At 37.2% G+C, this 17,778-nt stretch overlaps 1 protein-coding gene across 3 annotated transcripts in view; it reads left to right on the top strand.

The window, feature by feature from the left end:
• LOC135078066 (semaphorin-2A-like) overlaps positions 1 to 15,383 on the top strand; it is a 417,995-nt gene extending 402,612 nt beyond the window's left edge. For all 3 annotated transcript variants that reach the window (XM_063972632.1, XM_063972631.1, XM_063972630.1), the window contains 6 exons: positions 6,283 to 6,383; positions 8,081 to 8,253; positions 9,726 to 9,917; positions 12,458 to 12,595; positions 12,737 to 12,845; positions 12,932 to 15,383. In XM_063972632.1, coding sequence (XP_063828702.1) covers positions 6,283 to 6,383; positions 8,081 to 8,253; positions 9,726 to 9,917; positions 12,458 to 12,595; positions 12,737 to 12,845; positions 12,932 to 12,988 — 770 coding nt within the window. In that variant the 3' untranslated portion in view covers positions 12,989 to 15,383. The remainder of the gene's footprint in view (positions 1 to 6,282; positions 6,384 to 8,080; positions 8,254 to 9,725; positions 9,918 to 12,457; positions 12,596 to 12,736; positions 12,846 to 12,931) is intronic.
• The last annotated feature ends 2,395 nt before the right edge of the window (positions 15,384 to 17,778 follow it).

Consider the following 17,778-nt stretch of genomic DNA (forward strand, 5'->3'; position numbering starts at 1 on the left):
GAGCTTGTTGTAATTTGGTAGGATTTATTGTAAAGCCGAAATTGTACAAATATTAATTCACTGAAAGATGACTGCCCGATACATCTTGCAAAACCGTAAAAGAAATATAAGTATAAATTCTAGCTTTGTCTAAAAATAATATACCAGTACTTTGGTTTAAACCGTGTTCTTTTAGGAAGAACTAAGTTTTCCGAATATTAAGTCATTTTCCATTGCACGAGCTGTTCATTAACTGTAAGAAGCCTCGGAATTCTAATGTGCATATTGAATTTAATAACTTAACAACTGGAGAATGCATTTGTGAGAGTATGTAGGGCGTTAGTCGCCAAGAGTCTGGAAATAATACTACACACTTTCATGTTTCTCGGAAAATTCTATGACATTTAAATTGGCGAAATAGGTAAATTAAAGCGTTGTAATGTTTGATAAATCATAATTAGCATCTGGTATATTTATAGAATCTAACCGTGTTGTTTATTCAACCTAAAAGACAAATTATAATCCCACCTAAATGTCATCTACCCACACTAATTTGTTATTCGTTATAAGCTGTGTTTAATATTATTTAAGCAACAAAGGACAATGTTCGTTCTCCATACATTGTTCGCCTAAAGAACCAACAATTTTGACATATTACTACCCGAAAGCGAAATAATACGATTCTGTGTGTAAGAACAATGATTCCTGATGGACACTTGCCATAAAATTAATGATTAAGAATATTAAATCACAGCGATTTTATAATATGTCGTTTATGACAACATGGCGTCTAATGTATTGTGTGAATGTATGAACACCGATTCGCGAAAAATGTTTTGTATTGTCGTCACGCCGAGTCGCAGCCAAATAGTATAAAATAATAGAACAAGTTTTAGAAATACAACTCGGCATTCCACTTTTACAATATGCCCACATATTGCACGTAAATAAACAACATGAATCGTAGGTTGTTTCCACCCTTGTCATCTGACACATGAAATAAACTCCTATTGTATTATAGATATCGAAGCCGAATCGTATATAATAATAGAATGGGTTTTGGAGATCACTCGGGGTTCCACTTTTATAAAATACCTACATATTACATAAAAATACCACGAATCATCAATGACATATCATATAAATAGACACGTTATGCGCCTACATTATTGTATTTTAAAATGGCGCAAGTAGTCCTATTTTATGACAGCTATTCACTATGACATTTTGCACAGAAAAGGAGAATGGGGTAGAGTGAACCTCACAGATGAGAACCTAAATTATTGTATTTTCGAATGAATTATCAAACTAATATTTAAACAAAAGCAAGACAAAACGTAACTTATTATTTTCCCTCAAATCAACTTGAGTCTTATGCCTTTTTTGTCTTTTATAATGAGTTTTCAAATCCGGATTATTTTTATGTGCAAAATTTATGAGGTTGTACCCTGAGATTAAAAGTGGAATATTCTCTAGCTAGCTACAGACAGACAGACATGACGAACCTATAAGGGTTCCGTTTTTGCCATTTGGCTACGGAACCCTAAAAAGACTTTAAAATTCGATTATTTATACAAATTGCAATCTTTTTGGGATCGGGAAGTAGCATTTCTGACTGTAGGCTTTGAAATATAATCCTCGATAGGAAAACATAGTCCGCCCATATTTTTCAGATTAACCACAGTTTTGATTTAGCAGACTGTAAATTTATCCAGGTACATCAAATTTGTTTGGGACTAGAAGCGTATTGTAAAAATGTCCAAGGATAAATAATAATAATAAATAATTATTATTATTCGTTTCTGCTATAATTTTGTTCCTCGAGTAAGTTTTTTTCGTTTGATCATAAATCATTATAATCATACAGTAATCATAGCCATAGCATTGATTTTATCGATTTCGGATGAATACGTGTCAACACAGGAATACATAATTATAATAATATTCATTTCTAGAGAAAAACAATGCCGTGAGTTTAAAATGCAGAGTTCTTAAGTGATAGATATTCGCCCCAACTTCCCCTGGCAGTGGTCTCTAGATTTTAGCTCACATGTCAAATTCAACCGTCAACTCTTGTCAAATTGAATAAAAATTAAAATTTAATTTTTTACTAAATAAACTGTATTTACGAATGAAATGACACATTTTTCTGGTTCATAATAGTGGCAGTGTAATTTGTACATCAACTAAAAACACACGAAGGCATATTATCAATCAATCAGGAAGGCAATCGGGAAGTGCATTCGTGGCTGTTCGCGGCAACCGATCATGTACGACTGAATGCAAGAGGTACAATTGGATCTCTTTTGCATTGCCATTCTTGAGCGGGTATAACGTATCTATACTATAAAAACATCTTAGCGAATCATGAGTTTTCTTTTCACCATTTACATCTGACACGAGATAACAAACTCCTATCTCCATGACTACCATCGTAGTCTATGCCAAAGACTACAATATTTTAAGCAAGAAGTTTCAAACCTTAGCGGCTACGGTAACCCCTGGGCCACATACATCATGATAACATTCGGTCGACACCGGAACGAAGTCTTGCGATTATGCAAAAAAGCATCGTATTCTAGTGCGGCTATATCACGTTCAACCGGGGTTTTAATTCGACTAAAGTCCTGACTAAAGACTGGAAGAAAATACGCCGCATTGTATGAGCACTTCGTGTTCGTTAAAGCGGCTTCAGATCTAGAGCCCACATAGTTTTCTTTCCAATAATATCCGCAAGTAGCGCTGCATGATCTTTACAACAAAAACGGCAATAGTTATTAAGGTGCCAAAATTATATGATTACTTTGGCACGGTATTATACACGTTCGAAGATTTGTCATTTTCATTCATTTCTTCATCATCATCATCATTTCAGCCACAGGACGTCCACTACTGAACATAGGCCTCCCCCAATGACTTCCACATCGCACGGTTGGTAGCGGCCTGCATCCAGCGCCTTCCCGCTACCTTTATCAGGTCGTCGGTCCACCTTGTGGTGGGTTGACATTGCAGAATATGACTTTTGATAGGTTCATCATAGAATTCGGCGGGGATATCCTCACGGAGGAAGTTCGTAAAAGGGCGGAACAAGATCTTATAATAATGCAAGGCCGAAGCTGTTACGCGCGTGCTCCTACGTGTAATCCGGCGAGTATGCAATAAATAGTAATGTCTGGTAAATAGTGGTAATACGTATCGTTCGTTCGTTCGTTTCAGCCGAAAAGACGTCCACTGCTGGACAAAGGCCTCCCCCAAGGATTTCCACGAAGACCGATCCTGCACCGCTCGCATACAGGCACCTCCCGCGACCTTCACCAGATCGTCGGTCCACCTAGTGGGAGGCCTGCCCACGCTACGTCTTTCGGCTCGTGGTCGCCACTCAAGAACTTTCCTGCCCCAGCGGCCATCAGCTCTACGAGCTATGTGCCCCGCCCCGTCTATGTCTGTATGCGCTACGATTACAGGGTATCATTTTGCATAGTCGCAAGACTTCACTCCGCTGCTGTCAAATCAATGTCGCATAATGTTATCGCAATGTGTGTGGCCCTTGGCCAAATCACAGAAGCCTATGCGAAGAAAGAGCACTTGAATGACAATAAAAATCAGGGTTACCATTTTATAAGATTTCCTCACTATTGAGGGTAACAAAGTAACATTAATAATCTAGCCATTAATTACATTTATTACCTATACGAGAAAGTAAAGCAACATGCGGTTTTATTTTAATTTGTAAAATATTAAACCCCTCATATTTGTAACAGTTTGTTCCAAGTTTAGTTTTACTGTTTTGTTAACAGTATTGCTGTTTCAGCTGTCACTGTGAAGCTTTGGGAAAATAAATAAATAGAAAAAATATTAACATAAATATTTATTTAAGTTTTTATGTTCATTATCATAATATGCCAATTTAAGTTACACTGTGTGACAGTCTTTGACACTAAACAAACTCTTCAGCTTAATAATACCTACCTACAGGGCGTTTTTATAGTTACTCTTGCTGATGAAACAAGAAGGGTTGATTCTACTACTGAAATACAACTACTTTTCTTACAGGACCAATATCAAATTCTCAAAAAAATTCACATCCTCGTGATGGTGATAATTTCTATGGAGAGGTTTTTTTTATATTCGGTCTCTTGGGATAAGTTATTCCATTTGAGCAGTAGAATTAATCCTTTTTATTCGATCACATATAAAAACAACACAAGTGTTTAGGAAAACTTCTTCTTTGGTATGGTATCACTACGGAGTTATAATGTCGGCAACTCTGTATCACTGACTTGTAACTTTCAAACAGCATGAATAATAAGGGCACCACATTGGTTTTCTTTCTGAAAAAAGGCTTTCAGTTTTAGTACTAACCCTTTAGCACTATTTCATTGAAATAAAAATACAATAAACGCACAGAAGACTGAAATTGAGTCAACTGACGTGACATTTATAATTTGTTGACATTATGACAGTTTGACAAGACTAGGGATTGAAAAAGTTTTAATTGAAAAAGTAAAATGACAATTTATTAAAACGATTCACATGGATATAATCGATTAAAAATATTTATAAAATGTTCTGATACTTGCCTGTAGCGATTATCCAATCCTGGTTTCTACTGAAAAACTACCTCGTGGCAAGATTTTAATAAAATAATAAAATCTTTATCTTCTCTTTCACAATCTATAAAAGTTCATTTGGTCTATTATTATACATGTGCTATGAATGAGGGTTTTCGCGATTGAAAAATCCGCGAGATGGCAATACGTAGACGCGAGGTCCAAATGCTGCATGATTGGTGGATATCTGTCAATGTCATGTCAAAAATAACCAATCATGCAGCATTTGGACCTCACGTCTACGTATTGCCATCTGGCGGATTTTTCAATCGCGAAAACCCTCATTGGCATAGATTATGAGAGACTGGCAACTATACTAGGTTGATATCAGGTGATCCGTCTGCTCATTTGCCTCCTGTCACATAAAAAAAAAATATATATGTTTCTCACACTTCAACTGGCATTGGATTCAACATCGGATTCTGACACTTTTACAGTTATGATACCATGAATATCAGTTTATGGTCCTAATTATTTTTATTTTATTTACGACCTTCGACCAGTTGGACACTTTAGATATCTTCTTGTAATAGTGTCAAACTGTCAATATCTTTTTAGCTTTTAACGCAAATCTAGTCTTCAAAGCAGTTTAATCGATTTATTTTATTTTCAAAATCGATATTTTATTGTCTATGATGGCCGCAGGAACATCACTATACATGGACTCCCAGCAATAAAGTACGGTAATGCCTCGTACAGATTTTATCGGCAAAAATTATGGAACTTGATAGGTTTTAGACCATGCCACGCACCAAAACGTCCGGAAGTTGTAATAGTATTATAGAATAAACGTTAAAAGACTTATTTATTTAATTTTTCAATGCTTAAGTGTCCATTAGAATGAAAGGGTGCTTAATGTATTAAAAAAAATAGAAAATAATTATGATGGGTTAATGTTTTTGGGCGGTTTTTTAGGCGGTTTCTGACAATGTCCTTTTGTAGCTTCAGTTAACATTTATATTTTACAGCTGATCACGTAGATAAAAAATACACTCGTAAATATTGTAAATTGTATGGAAGACCTTTCTAATTGATCCCCGATTTAACGACTCATTGGGCTTCAAACATAAATGCGGCCCTTCACAAATGGATACGGCCAATAAAAGTAACAGATATTGTAAATACGCAATAAAATGTGTCATGAATCAGATATCGGCATTACGAATTTGTATACCTTTCAAATGTGTGTCCTAAAAATTGGTATTTTAGTCTATACACTGGCGAAAGTATGTACAAAGGCACTTCAAGCTTAACAATGTGGCATTATACTACATATACTTATAATGCCACATTGTTAAGATTGAAGCTATTTTGCAGCAAAAATCTTAATAATAAGTAAATAAATTAAATAAATAAATAAGAATAAAGTGCTATTTTACAACAATGTATGGTCATAGGTGCTATTGACTGCATAAATCAAAGTTCACCTTTAAGGTTAGGCCTTAAGGTTGTAAAATTTTCAGTCTGTATAAAGGTAACAAACAGCACACTATCTACGGATTGCGCATCAAAATTAGAAATAAAACAAACACACGTAAACTAATGGCAACCGACAACGGCGTCGTTCGCAAAATAGCCTTTATTACGTTTGCATAGGCTACTCAAATATTCATTAGGCTCGCACAATATCCTCTTACTAAGCATAATTAATATCGGCTATTATTTGTGTGCTAATTCTGTTTGTTCGTCGCAGACGAGGGCAAGATACACAAGATCGTGCAGTGGACGCGCAACGGGGACAGCCAATCGGCGCTGTTGGACATCTTTGACGTCACTCCGGGAGAACCTATACAGGTAAATTGTCATAGTAAATATTACTGATCTCTAAAAACCTACCCCTTTGTTAACAAAAAGTTACACTTAGGATTAACTCTTGGATTATATGTCATTTCCATGCTAAATGTCAGTTTAAGCCAGAGTTCAACTAGATTACTATACACTACCTATACGTAACAAGGGGTTTCTAATTTTTGTAATTTTCTAAAAATCTAATGATTATTATGACGACGTATGCTGGCATGTGAAGTCACGGCAGTTCACGATTGGAGACAAGATATGTGATCATGGTGGTTTGAACCATTTACGACAGCATGAGCTAATTAATTTTTCATTAAATCTAAATGGGTGTCAGCAGTAAGGCGATTATCACACTGAACCGCGCTCCGCCGCGGTACGCGGCACGACAGATTTAATCATTGTATGCAAGTACCTCAGTTTGTATAGAAAACACGCGCGGCACAACAACTGAAAACGCGTTTGCGCGCGGAATTCGTTATATGTTGCCACGCGGACCGCGGCGGAGCGCGGTGCAGTATGATAATCGCCTTAATATCCACAAGAACATCTTATTTTGACTGATATCCAACTATAGATTTTTATAGTGCACCGACGATACATGTGAATCTTGTTTGATTAAAGTTGGAATTAAACACACAAGTGTAACATTCCAAACTACTGAAATGCCACTTCTTCCCAGAGAGCTGTCCACTACTTGAGATTGCGTAATTCTATCAGTCTGATTGGTTCTCCGAATGACTGGATTTATTAGTCCAATAAACTTTACTGTTGTTATAATTAGAGTAAGTACAGACTAAGGAGCTGGAACAGACTTCAATCAATCCAATCTATCTGATTGGCACACATGTTATTTTCCCTTTGTAACGGAATTGTATTCATGAATTACTCAAATAACTGGATGATTACCAACTTTGACCCAATTCCGCCTCGTGACTAAAGACGTTTTATAAAGACGAAATAATCACCTTAGAGTGTTTCAATAGATGCTAAGATTGAGTTATTGAGTTAGCCTTGAGTACTTGTTTCGAGTTTCTCGTGCAAAGTTTAATCCCGTGACACCCTTTTCTCTTTACGTGAACTAAATACTAACTTTCATCTTTGAAGGATTGTAAATGAATTTTCATACCCTTTCTTTTAAGTTCTCTGAAAACGACGCAACTTTCATAGCCTCGTGTTTGAAATGATCAGTAAAGGATTTTCGGTTCCTTGAGTTTTCAACTCGTATGTTTCGATGTCCACTCATGTTAGTGTTGTGTGTTCCTGTTATTCAAATAAAAATTTTATCTAGGATCCCAAGTCAATGCATGGTAACAATTTTTTATCTCTTAATCGAGCTCAAGATAGCGAAACAATTTCAGTAGACTAGACTCATCTTCATTAGCAACGTGGCTAAGTGAACACAGAAATGCCTTGAAATACTTTTGTAATTAAAAACCCAATATACAGCACAGTAGAGTCTTAATCCCAATAATTTCAATCAGGCTATGACACTATCCCGCACCCACGGCTCTCTGTACGCGGCGTCAGATCGACGCGTGCTTCAAACTCCGGCTGGCGCTATGCGCGCGTCGCTACGACTCAATTTTTAGCCCAATAGAGTCCTAATTCCAATAATTTACCTAGATATCGCATTCATAATTATTCAAAACCCAATGTACAACACAGCAGAGCTCTAATTCCAATAATTCCTCTAGGCTATGGCGCTATCCCGCACCCACGGCTCTCTGTACGCGGCGTCAGACCGACGCGTGCTCCAACTCCGGCTAGCGCTATGCGCGCGCCGCTACGACGCTTGCGTGAGATGCGCTCGTGATCCTTACTGCGGGTGGGACAGAGACGCGGGAGTCTGCAGGGAATACTTGCCTGGGTGAGTATGGTTTACTGCACTAAGAGAGGCGATATTTTTATTTTGGTTGAAAAAATGCTAGAAGTGTGAGTTGAGAGTAAGTTTTTTAATGTAAAGACTTGTAAAGCTAAACTCAAGTCTAAATAAAGAGATTTCCAGTCAGAACAGAAACAACAGATAGGTCCCATATTGTCAGTTAATTAAAATTGTAGAAGTTATTCAGCGCGCTACGGTGCTACGAACAGCGCCCGCGCCGCTACGATGCGTGCGCGCAATGGACATGCTACAACAAACTGCCTACGACGTAGTAGTGATTCAATTTTCGTCGTAGTATACTTATTAATCTGGTAAAATTGCGAAAGTGTTAGATAATACAAAAACATTTCTTTTTTTATAAAAATATTTTTATAAAAAAAGAAATGTTGATGACGATGATATCATCGTGTCTTGTTCCTGGAACCTAATTTATCCAAGACCTTATAATTATTTAAACAGACAATACTTTGAAGACTTAAAATGAGCAACGTAAATAAATAATTGAGATAAATGTAAGTTAAGATAGACATTATACAAACATCTCGTTTATGTCATTCCAAATAGGCTATTAAGTCGCGTTACATAATACGACGAAAAGCGGCATTTTCTTTAGGAGTATTGTTTTTCCTCTTCTGTATTGAGTGGAAAAATATCTTCATTCATTTCCTTGAATAGGTATCTTAGTAGCGATTATGTCTTTATTAGAATAAAATATTCCAGGAATTGAAATATTAAGGCGAAGCTCATCTTCTTTGTTATATGAAACATTTAAATCGTATTTCGTTCAAACACTCGTCTTAAGTTACTAGAATCTAATTGCTGACGAGGTACATTTTCGTACGTATTTTTAAGGTGTTTCGTATCTAATGTAGGTAGATTTAAGAAAATTTACAGAACAGAAATATCGCAAAATATACCTATGGGTCCACCCACAAGGTGGACCGACGGCATCATAAAGGTAGCAGGGAAGCGCTGGACGCAGGCCACTACCAATCGATCAACATGGAAAGCATTAAAGCATTGGGAGAGGCCTATGTTCAGCAGTGGACGTCTATGGCTGAAATGATGATGATGATGATACCTATGGGTGCACCTGCTCTTAAACTTGATATTTTTTTTTTTTTTTGTTTTTTTTTTTTTTAAAAAGATTATTACCAATTTGTATTGCCCAAATTACTAATAGTCCCATTAGCCCCTCATGGTAAGCTAAATAAGCTTGTGTTACGAGTGGGCTCACCACAATAGTCGAGCGGCGGTGGGATTCGAACCCGCGTTCCTCGTATCTCGAGTCGGCCACACCGACCCCTTCACCGTTCGGCTATCGTGGTTATATTGATAATTTTCTTCTTATCACGTCGACTGTGACAATCCTTTTGTCAGACATTTATACCTCTCTGAGAGGAGAATTTTGAAAAATGTTTGACCTTATTTTAATTTTAACCTTTTATTACCACCAGGCTCATCCAAGACGTAGCGAACGAAACAGCGGACATCTGCGACTCTTCGATCGCTCGTAAGACTGTGTCAGCGACGTGGGGGCAGAGCCTCCACCTGGGAAGCTTCGTGAAGATGCCCGAGGTCCTGCACCCGAGGGCCGTCACCTGGTTCCACTACTCGAGGGAGAAGGGACGCCACCCTATCACTTTTAAGTAAGTCACCAACCATATCAATATCTCAGGAACTACTGATCCGATTTGAAAAAATATTTTTGTATTGAATAGCCCATTTATTGAGGAATGCTTTAATTAAGTTATATAACATCACCATAATAAGGTCGGAGCAGTAAAGAAAAATGTTGCGGAAACGGGAAGTATTATTCAAACTATTTTTACGCGTACGAAGTCGCGGGCACTGTTAGTTATAGATTAAGCATGTAAAACATTTTGGCCATTATAATATTAAATTGCATTTTTTCACGGAACAATTCGGCAAAAAATATTGATCTTTCGTGACTGCAAGCAAAACCGCGTTCAGGCACTCTTTTCTCAGATCATAGTTTGGTTCCACTGAATCTAGGGTATTTAGTATTTAACATCATTGTAAGTCACAGAGAGATATACCTATTTGTTTGATGTAAACTATGTAGGTGATTAATTGAACTTTAGCACGAACTCCTTCAATGTCTTTAAACTTCGTTAGGGGTCATGGATTGACTTGTCTGTCATTATCACTTAGGGGACACTTAAATCTACCTTTTTGTGCAGTATTTCTTTATCATCTCAAAAGTTTTTTAAATGCCGTTCTGTATTCAAAACATCAGCGATTAAAGTGCCAGAGTACGATAACCCTCACTAAGTACGAATACAAAGTAGACAATTCAAGAATAACAATAAACCTCCCGTATCAACTGTGTAACCTAAGCTCTAGCCGCTTTCGAACAAAACGTCGTTTTCTTAGAAACTGGGGTAAATGGTTTCGTATTTTGAAACTTAACTACAAAAGGCGGTGCGGCGCTACTCATAAAACTGTTATTTGTAAAACGATCACAAACACGACTAAGTTATCTTAAGACCGAACTCGAAACTTTGTTACATAACACTCGGTGCAGTTTAAAACAGTGCATTTGTATTCAAAGGAGCACTTGCAAAGAAATTGCCTGCAACTGTCTCACCCACGTTCCCCAATGAAGACAAACAACAATTTAAATGGCTTCGAAATTGTTGAGAAAACACTTGAACTAAACACGCATGCAACAACATTAATTAAAGTCTTTCCAAATCTGCCTTTATCGCACTTCCGCCGGTATAATTAAAATGCAAGGGGAGACTCGAATTAAGGCTCTGTTTATGGAGTTTCGTTCAAACGCGTGCCTTCGCTGTGTCTTTGTTACCGCTCTGCACACCTCAGCTCAATTTTAACCGCAAGTTTTCCTCCACGCAACTTCCCGTAATAAAAATTGAGTTAGCAATGTTTATACCGCCCGGCACGATACAACGCGATCTTCTTAAACGCCATTCACTAATTGGATTATAATACACTGTTGTGTAATCTTTATTAAACGAAATCGGTATTTTTATGAGAGTGAGCTCTACAGGCCTTAATTTTAATTAAAAAAAACCTTGTCTTAATTTGACCTGCCTATTGTTTGTTTGTGTAATATGGCTATGCGATTTATAGATCTTGTTTAAACTCATCGGCTTTTAAATCTAACGCGTATGTTTTGATTTAGTAAGTATGCAAAAAAAGCAAAGTTGACGGACCTCAAGTAAATATAACTTTTCAACATAAATACAACTCAAATACTCGTACTTATTCCAATCGCATCATCCCTTTGACGGTTCACGATAAAACAGAAACAACATCGGCAAACAACCCGAAAATCATTTAAAAGTTCACTACAATAAAACTATAGTCGGACGGAACAGTCTTGATAGTTGATACTTTTTGTTTTATTATTACTTCGTGCGGTTTGGCCAGCGTCAAGTAACATTTTATTTCAAGTAATTTGAAAATATTTAAATAAAGATTTAGTGATTGATAAATGTCGATTCGATCTCCAACGAAGATAAATATCTGTCTAAATTATTATAATTCCAATTTTTTTTTACAAGTAATGTGTTTATTAAAAGTATAGGATTAAGAGATTAAGAATAATACAAATAATTAACCTACATAGACTAAATATTTACAAATAAAAAATATGTCCCAAATCGCTGTCCAAACAACGCGACATGGTGCCCAGAATGCTGGCTGCATTTCCGCGCTGAATGGCCAAACTGATTCGTTGGCCAAGACGCCAGCTCTTCTATCACCTGTACAGTCAATCAGCCGCTTGGCTAATTCCCTGTACAGGCGATGAGCACTTGGTCCCCACGGACCTAGCGTCTCGACCCCAAATGGCTCAAACATGTAGGTACTACTAAGGCCTACATATTTGCGTCGCTTGAGGGATTCCGCTGATGCAGCGGCAGTACCAGCCCCAGACGAGGTTTGCGGAAGATGAGACGGTGCCAGTGTGTCTACGCAGGTTGCATCCCACACTAGTGGCCGTCCCACCTTCCATGGAACCAAAGTCATACCATCAGGTCTCTTACCATCACTTCGATCATTGATAAATTAACATAACTTGAAGTGATTTGCACTGCTAATCTTAATTATTAATACGACGATCAATATAAAACTACTTAACATGACACATCATTTTTCCATTAAGAAGTCTAGTTGATACTTATCGTTAACGTTGTTGCAGCAAACCGGAGAAATACATCGAGACGTCGGAGCACGGGCTGCTCATCATATCGGTGAACGAGGGCGACGCGGGCCGGTACGACTGCTGGCTCGGCGGCTCTCTGCTGTGCTCATACAACATCACCGTTGATACGCACAGGTATGTCTATACTTAACTGCATAACAGTCCATTTGCTAGAACACGGTATATTATTTTGCACTAAATGTGTCTCGATTGCAATCAGTTAATGGTATATATTTCTGGTTAATTACAACAGCTACATTATTTTTTTGTTTTCAGATGTTCGCCACCAGAAAAGAGTAACGAGTATCAGAAAATATACTCGAACTGGTGTCACGAATTTGAAAAATATAAAACTGCCATGAAGACGTGGGAGAGGAAACAAGAGGTAATTATCATAGTTCCTTAAATTAGTATTTTATTTCTATAAAAAAAACATTATTAATGACACTAATGTATTCTTTTCTTTTGCAGCAGTGTGCCCGGCAAAACGATTCGAATCAGAACACGCATCCAAACGAAATTGTGTGATAGCTTCTGAACATCGCCTATCTCATGTTTCAGTCAGTAAACTATTACGCCGGGGCCATCCCGGTGCCGTACGTATCGGCCGGCCTCAAGTACTTCAACGTGTTCTCGTGAGACGACAGTTGACAACAATCGCTCAGTGATCTCTCAGACTCCATAGTCGTGTCAAGCTCAACTAGTAGTCAGTGACACCCCTTAGCTTTACAAATAGACTTACAAGTGTAGTGATACGCAACAGTGCATCGTTCCCGACACACTGGGATCATGAGAAGGTGATTTAAAATGAAAATTTTAATGGACATTTTATGAAATTTTAATGGAACGATAGAAATATCGGCGTTGTGCGTTACTTTGTTGGATTATGGAATGTATAAAAGATTAGAAATTCTCAAATTGTAAGTACGCTTTGTTGGTTGGGTTAGTAAGGGATTAGGAAAATTGTTAGCATTATTGAATGGATGATAATTTTGATAATGAATGTTGGAAAGTTTTGAGCCCAATCACGTATTGTTTATTTAAAGTGTTTTGTCTGTGAGTCCTTATTGCATTTTTAATTTGTATGTAGTAAATTAATTTTGTGGTAGGTTTTTGCTATGTTAGTTATTTGGTCCTGTAATTTTAAGCGAGGATCAAGTCACCTCGTATCGAGTACTCGCACTAATGATCGAGTATAGAGATACGTCGGCCGCTGCCTTACTGCGGTCGTAATTTCAAATCTCCGAGGGTTGTGGGAGGGTTCGCCTCATTATTTTTCCCCTATTTGTGTAAATAGTTACCTAATTTCGTTCGACTGTACCTACTAATGTAAGTGTACGTATAGTATGCACGTCCCTAATGGTAACGTATAATTTAAGCCTGTGATATATAAGAAACATAGATATAAATAAGGGGAATGTATTGAGACTAAATTTTTACCGTTGAAGTGAAGCCTCTTTTGAAACTTGCACCATACTCAATCTTATAGTGTGAATCTGTAACATTTAACTTAACGATTAATTTTTATACTATTATTAACCACACTTTTAATTAAATAGTTGTCACATTCCACAGTACCTATTATATTATTGTACGAGCAGTAATTGAAGCCATAGTTGAAGAAACAGCTGGGTTACAACTCTTATTTGTATTATAAGAAATTGCAAATTTGAGTCATGTAAAATTCAGTTATAAGTTCAGTCACATTGCTTAGTGGCATACGCTCAGCTTGTGATACCCACATGAGACATTATAATATCGCTCACCACGTAGCAGTGTGTATAAACCTTTACAATCTAAACTCTCAAAAACTTTTGAATTTGGTTTCAATGCAATGCGTATGTGTTAAGTATTTTGTAGAATGACCCAAGCTGAAGAATGTATGTAAACCAGAGGCGAAATATTAGTCTAGGCGGTGTTTTAGATATTATCTCTGCATATTTTTGTACAAAGAAATCCAATATTGACATTTTATTAGATGATTAGAATTAATTCAACTGTTCTCACGTATCACCAACTTGTACCTTCTTATTCGGAATTTTATTCGATTTCATATCATGATGTTGTACCTAAGAGCTTGTACATATTGTATTAACATCAACATGTCATTATATTTATACATAGCGGTCGAATAATAAATTTCAAAACGAATTTTATAAAAGGACATATTTTTTCTAGAAATTTATTGACAAAATGCCATGAAATGTTCCGCTGCCATAAGATACAAGTTTGTTAGTTTGATGTATCATGGAATAGTATTATTCGTTGTGTACTCAAAGCCATACGTCAACCGTGCCATTTCTAGTACATCCATACATGCACTTTATAGTAAGTATACAGGAATATTACATTGAGATTTTATCAGTTAGAATACACATAATAATAATAGATTTTTAACAATACTCTTGGATTGGCTAACAATGACGCGGTTGGGACTAATGTAGACTCTCTTAGATCATTAAACACCATTACTAGATAATTCTGTTGGAAAAGTCGTAAAAACCGGATCGTAATTTGAAACTTCGGACGTTATTCGCAGGCCCGCATCCGTAGTAGTAAATTGTTAGTCTAATAGGTGCTTCAGTGTAAACTTTCCTTTTGCAAATACGTATATTTTGAGACTTCTTCATATCATAATGTACATACATAATTCGAAATAGATATACAAAAATCATAAGAAATATCTGAGCTTCGTCGTTTATTATGTGTAAGCTAAGGTCTCGTACTTAAGTATCTTAGTGATTACTAAACTATGGATTTCCCTAATCTCGGGATGATCTTGCGCAATAATTATATAACTAATTACTATTGTCTGTACTAATCGAATAGCTCTGTAAATTTCACATGTTACTATACTGTAATAAGTTAAATTCAGATGTAGCGTTAAGATTTTATATAATAAATCTATGAAATGTATCTTTCATTCTAATGAAGTTTTATTTGACACCCCATTTCTTGTGACCACACAAGAAATATCATCAAGCATATCATAGAGAGTGAGTAAGTCATCATTCACTGTATTATTCCCAAATTGCTCTAACAAAAATAGTTCACGACCTACCATAATGGGCGTAGCTGTATTTAGTTGTACGAAAACATGTCACAGTATATCAATCATCGTCCGAAAGTTACGACATGTATTGTTAAATAACCAGGAACGATAACGTCGTAAAAGCGAAGAGAAAATTTAAAGTAGTGTCAATTCATCAAGCCGCATACGGGGTTGACATTTTCGTCATAACAGCGGTAGAGGGCGGCACCCTCGCCCGAAGGGGGCATAAAAACTGAGTCGTAATTATATAGTGCTACTAAACTAATTTCACGATACATTGCCGACGAAATCTGCGCTTGGCACCGGCTAAATATGATTTTTCCTTCACAACGCGACGTCTGATTACTGTAGTTACGTGTTATTTGGTATGAATTGCTAATGTCGCGGACTTGGTTCGGCAGCCTCTAATGAATACCTGGTGAAGGGTGTTAAATTGTGACCTTCGCTCGGTCAGCTGGCATGTGATCGGTTCGGCCCGTAATTACTGCCGTTAGAAACGTTTTAATGGTGGACTCGGTTCACTTAATAAATAGTTAGCGGACAAATGATTTTAGAATATTTTTAAAAAATATGTCACATGATATGAAAGCCGCGCCTCTATAGTTGACTACCAAATTACGGATATTGTAATAATGGCTGTTAAATAATACACCCTGAACCTACTCGGGTCAGATTGGACTTGAAAAGTAGTACACTAGATCACCTTCTCAAATTCGTTATAAAAAGTATTACTTAATCTACTGTGTATTTTTTTTTGCTAATGTTACAAAATCACTAAATCCAAATCAAAAATTATCTTTATTTGTGTATAACTAATTAAATTAGTAACTACTTAAAAATCGTCAAATGCTCTTAAAGAGCCTATACGTCTCATTCTTTTTTTTACACCCTGCATAATATAAAAATACATTTAATTACTTATCTAGCTATAAATTTCTAGATTCTGGATTCACCTCCTAATGTAGGTATGAAGTAAAGATTTAACACCAACAGCGTAGTTCAATACTGCACTGCAAGTAAGAGTCAAACGCTTGGCTATCCCCATAAACTAAATGCACTTAATATGGATAATACCACACGGTAACTTGTAATTGGGAAGCATAATGGCGGCAATATATGGAGGTAATCTAACTTTCTTAGCGATAAATACACCGGATTATTTCACCGAAGCTTAAGCGTGACACACACATAAAGTGGGAGCGATTCATAAGTGGAGCGGGTCGGTTTTAACCCGACCTCAAAAAAGGACAATATTCTCATTTTTTTTTATTAAGGCTGAGTTGCTGCACCACCTAACTTTGACCGTAACTATAACGATAACTGGCATTTTTGTGTGGAGTTTGACAGATTATTGACGTTTGACAAAGTTAAAGTAAGATGGTGCAACTCAGCGTAAGAGTTACTCCATTTATTAACCAACATTACTAGTCCAGTCAATAAAGAATTATAGAGGGAAATGCGTGGAACACAACGATTAGAACAAAACAAAACCTAACCTAACCTTTTTTTTTGTCGTCGGGAAATGCTTTGCTTACTAGTCTATGGGGACGGCCAGTGGGTTATGTGGGACTCTCCCCGCCTACCCACTAAAGGCGGGGCCCAGCCACTAAAACCCGACGGTTTCCACCAGAGCCCAAAGAAACGGAGCCGCGAGTTATTGTCCAGGTTGGACATTCGTCCGCAGCTCCGCCTCAAGCTCGCTCATGAGCGAGCCTCTCTGCCTTCGAGGGAACCTCCAATCCCCTCCTCCAGTTGTTTTATAGAGGTTTTCTCCTCGCGGCCCTGGTACAACAGGACCGCGAGCTGATCAGAGAAGTACCGAGAGCGGCCCTCCAAAGAATGGGCCCGTGCAAACGCGCCGCAAAAAAAAACCTAACATTTTTTTTTTTCGAAATGAGATGTTGCATTCTGTTAGTCTCATTCACCTGTTTCGCTTCGCTACCGCTTCTCGTGTGAGTTACGCTTTAGGTAAGTAGTGCAGTTAACGAGGAACAGTAATGTGACAATCTACACTAATCCGGTATTGAGTGGGAGGTCCTTGGCTGAGGAACGTTCAACTGATCTCTACTTGCTGGTGCCGTTTTGAATACTTATTTAAACCGTTGGACGTTGACTGAAACTTGTTATTGCATTCGATGTATCTGTCATGTCGAAAACGACTTTAAGGCTGGGTTGCACCATTATACATTAACTTTAACAAACGTCGAAAGTCTGTCAAACTCGATACAAAGACAACAGTTAAAGTTACCTTTAAAGTCAAGTTGGG

This window comes from Ostrinia nubilalis, chromosome 14 (genome assembly GCF_963855985.1).
Source record: "Ostrinia nubilalis chromosome 14, ilOstNubi1.1, whole genome shotgun sequence".
Taxonomy (NCBI): Eukaryota; Metazoa; Arthropoda; class Insecta; order Lepidoptera; family Crambidae; genus Ostrinia; species Ostrinia nubilalis.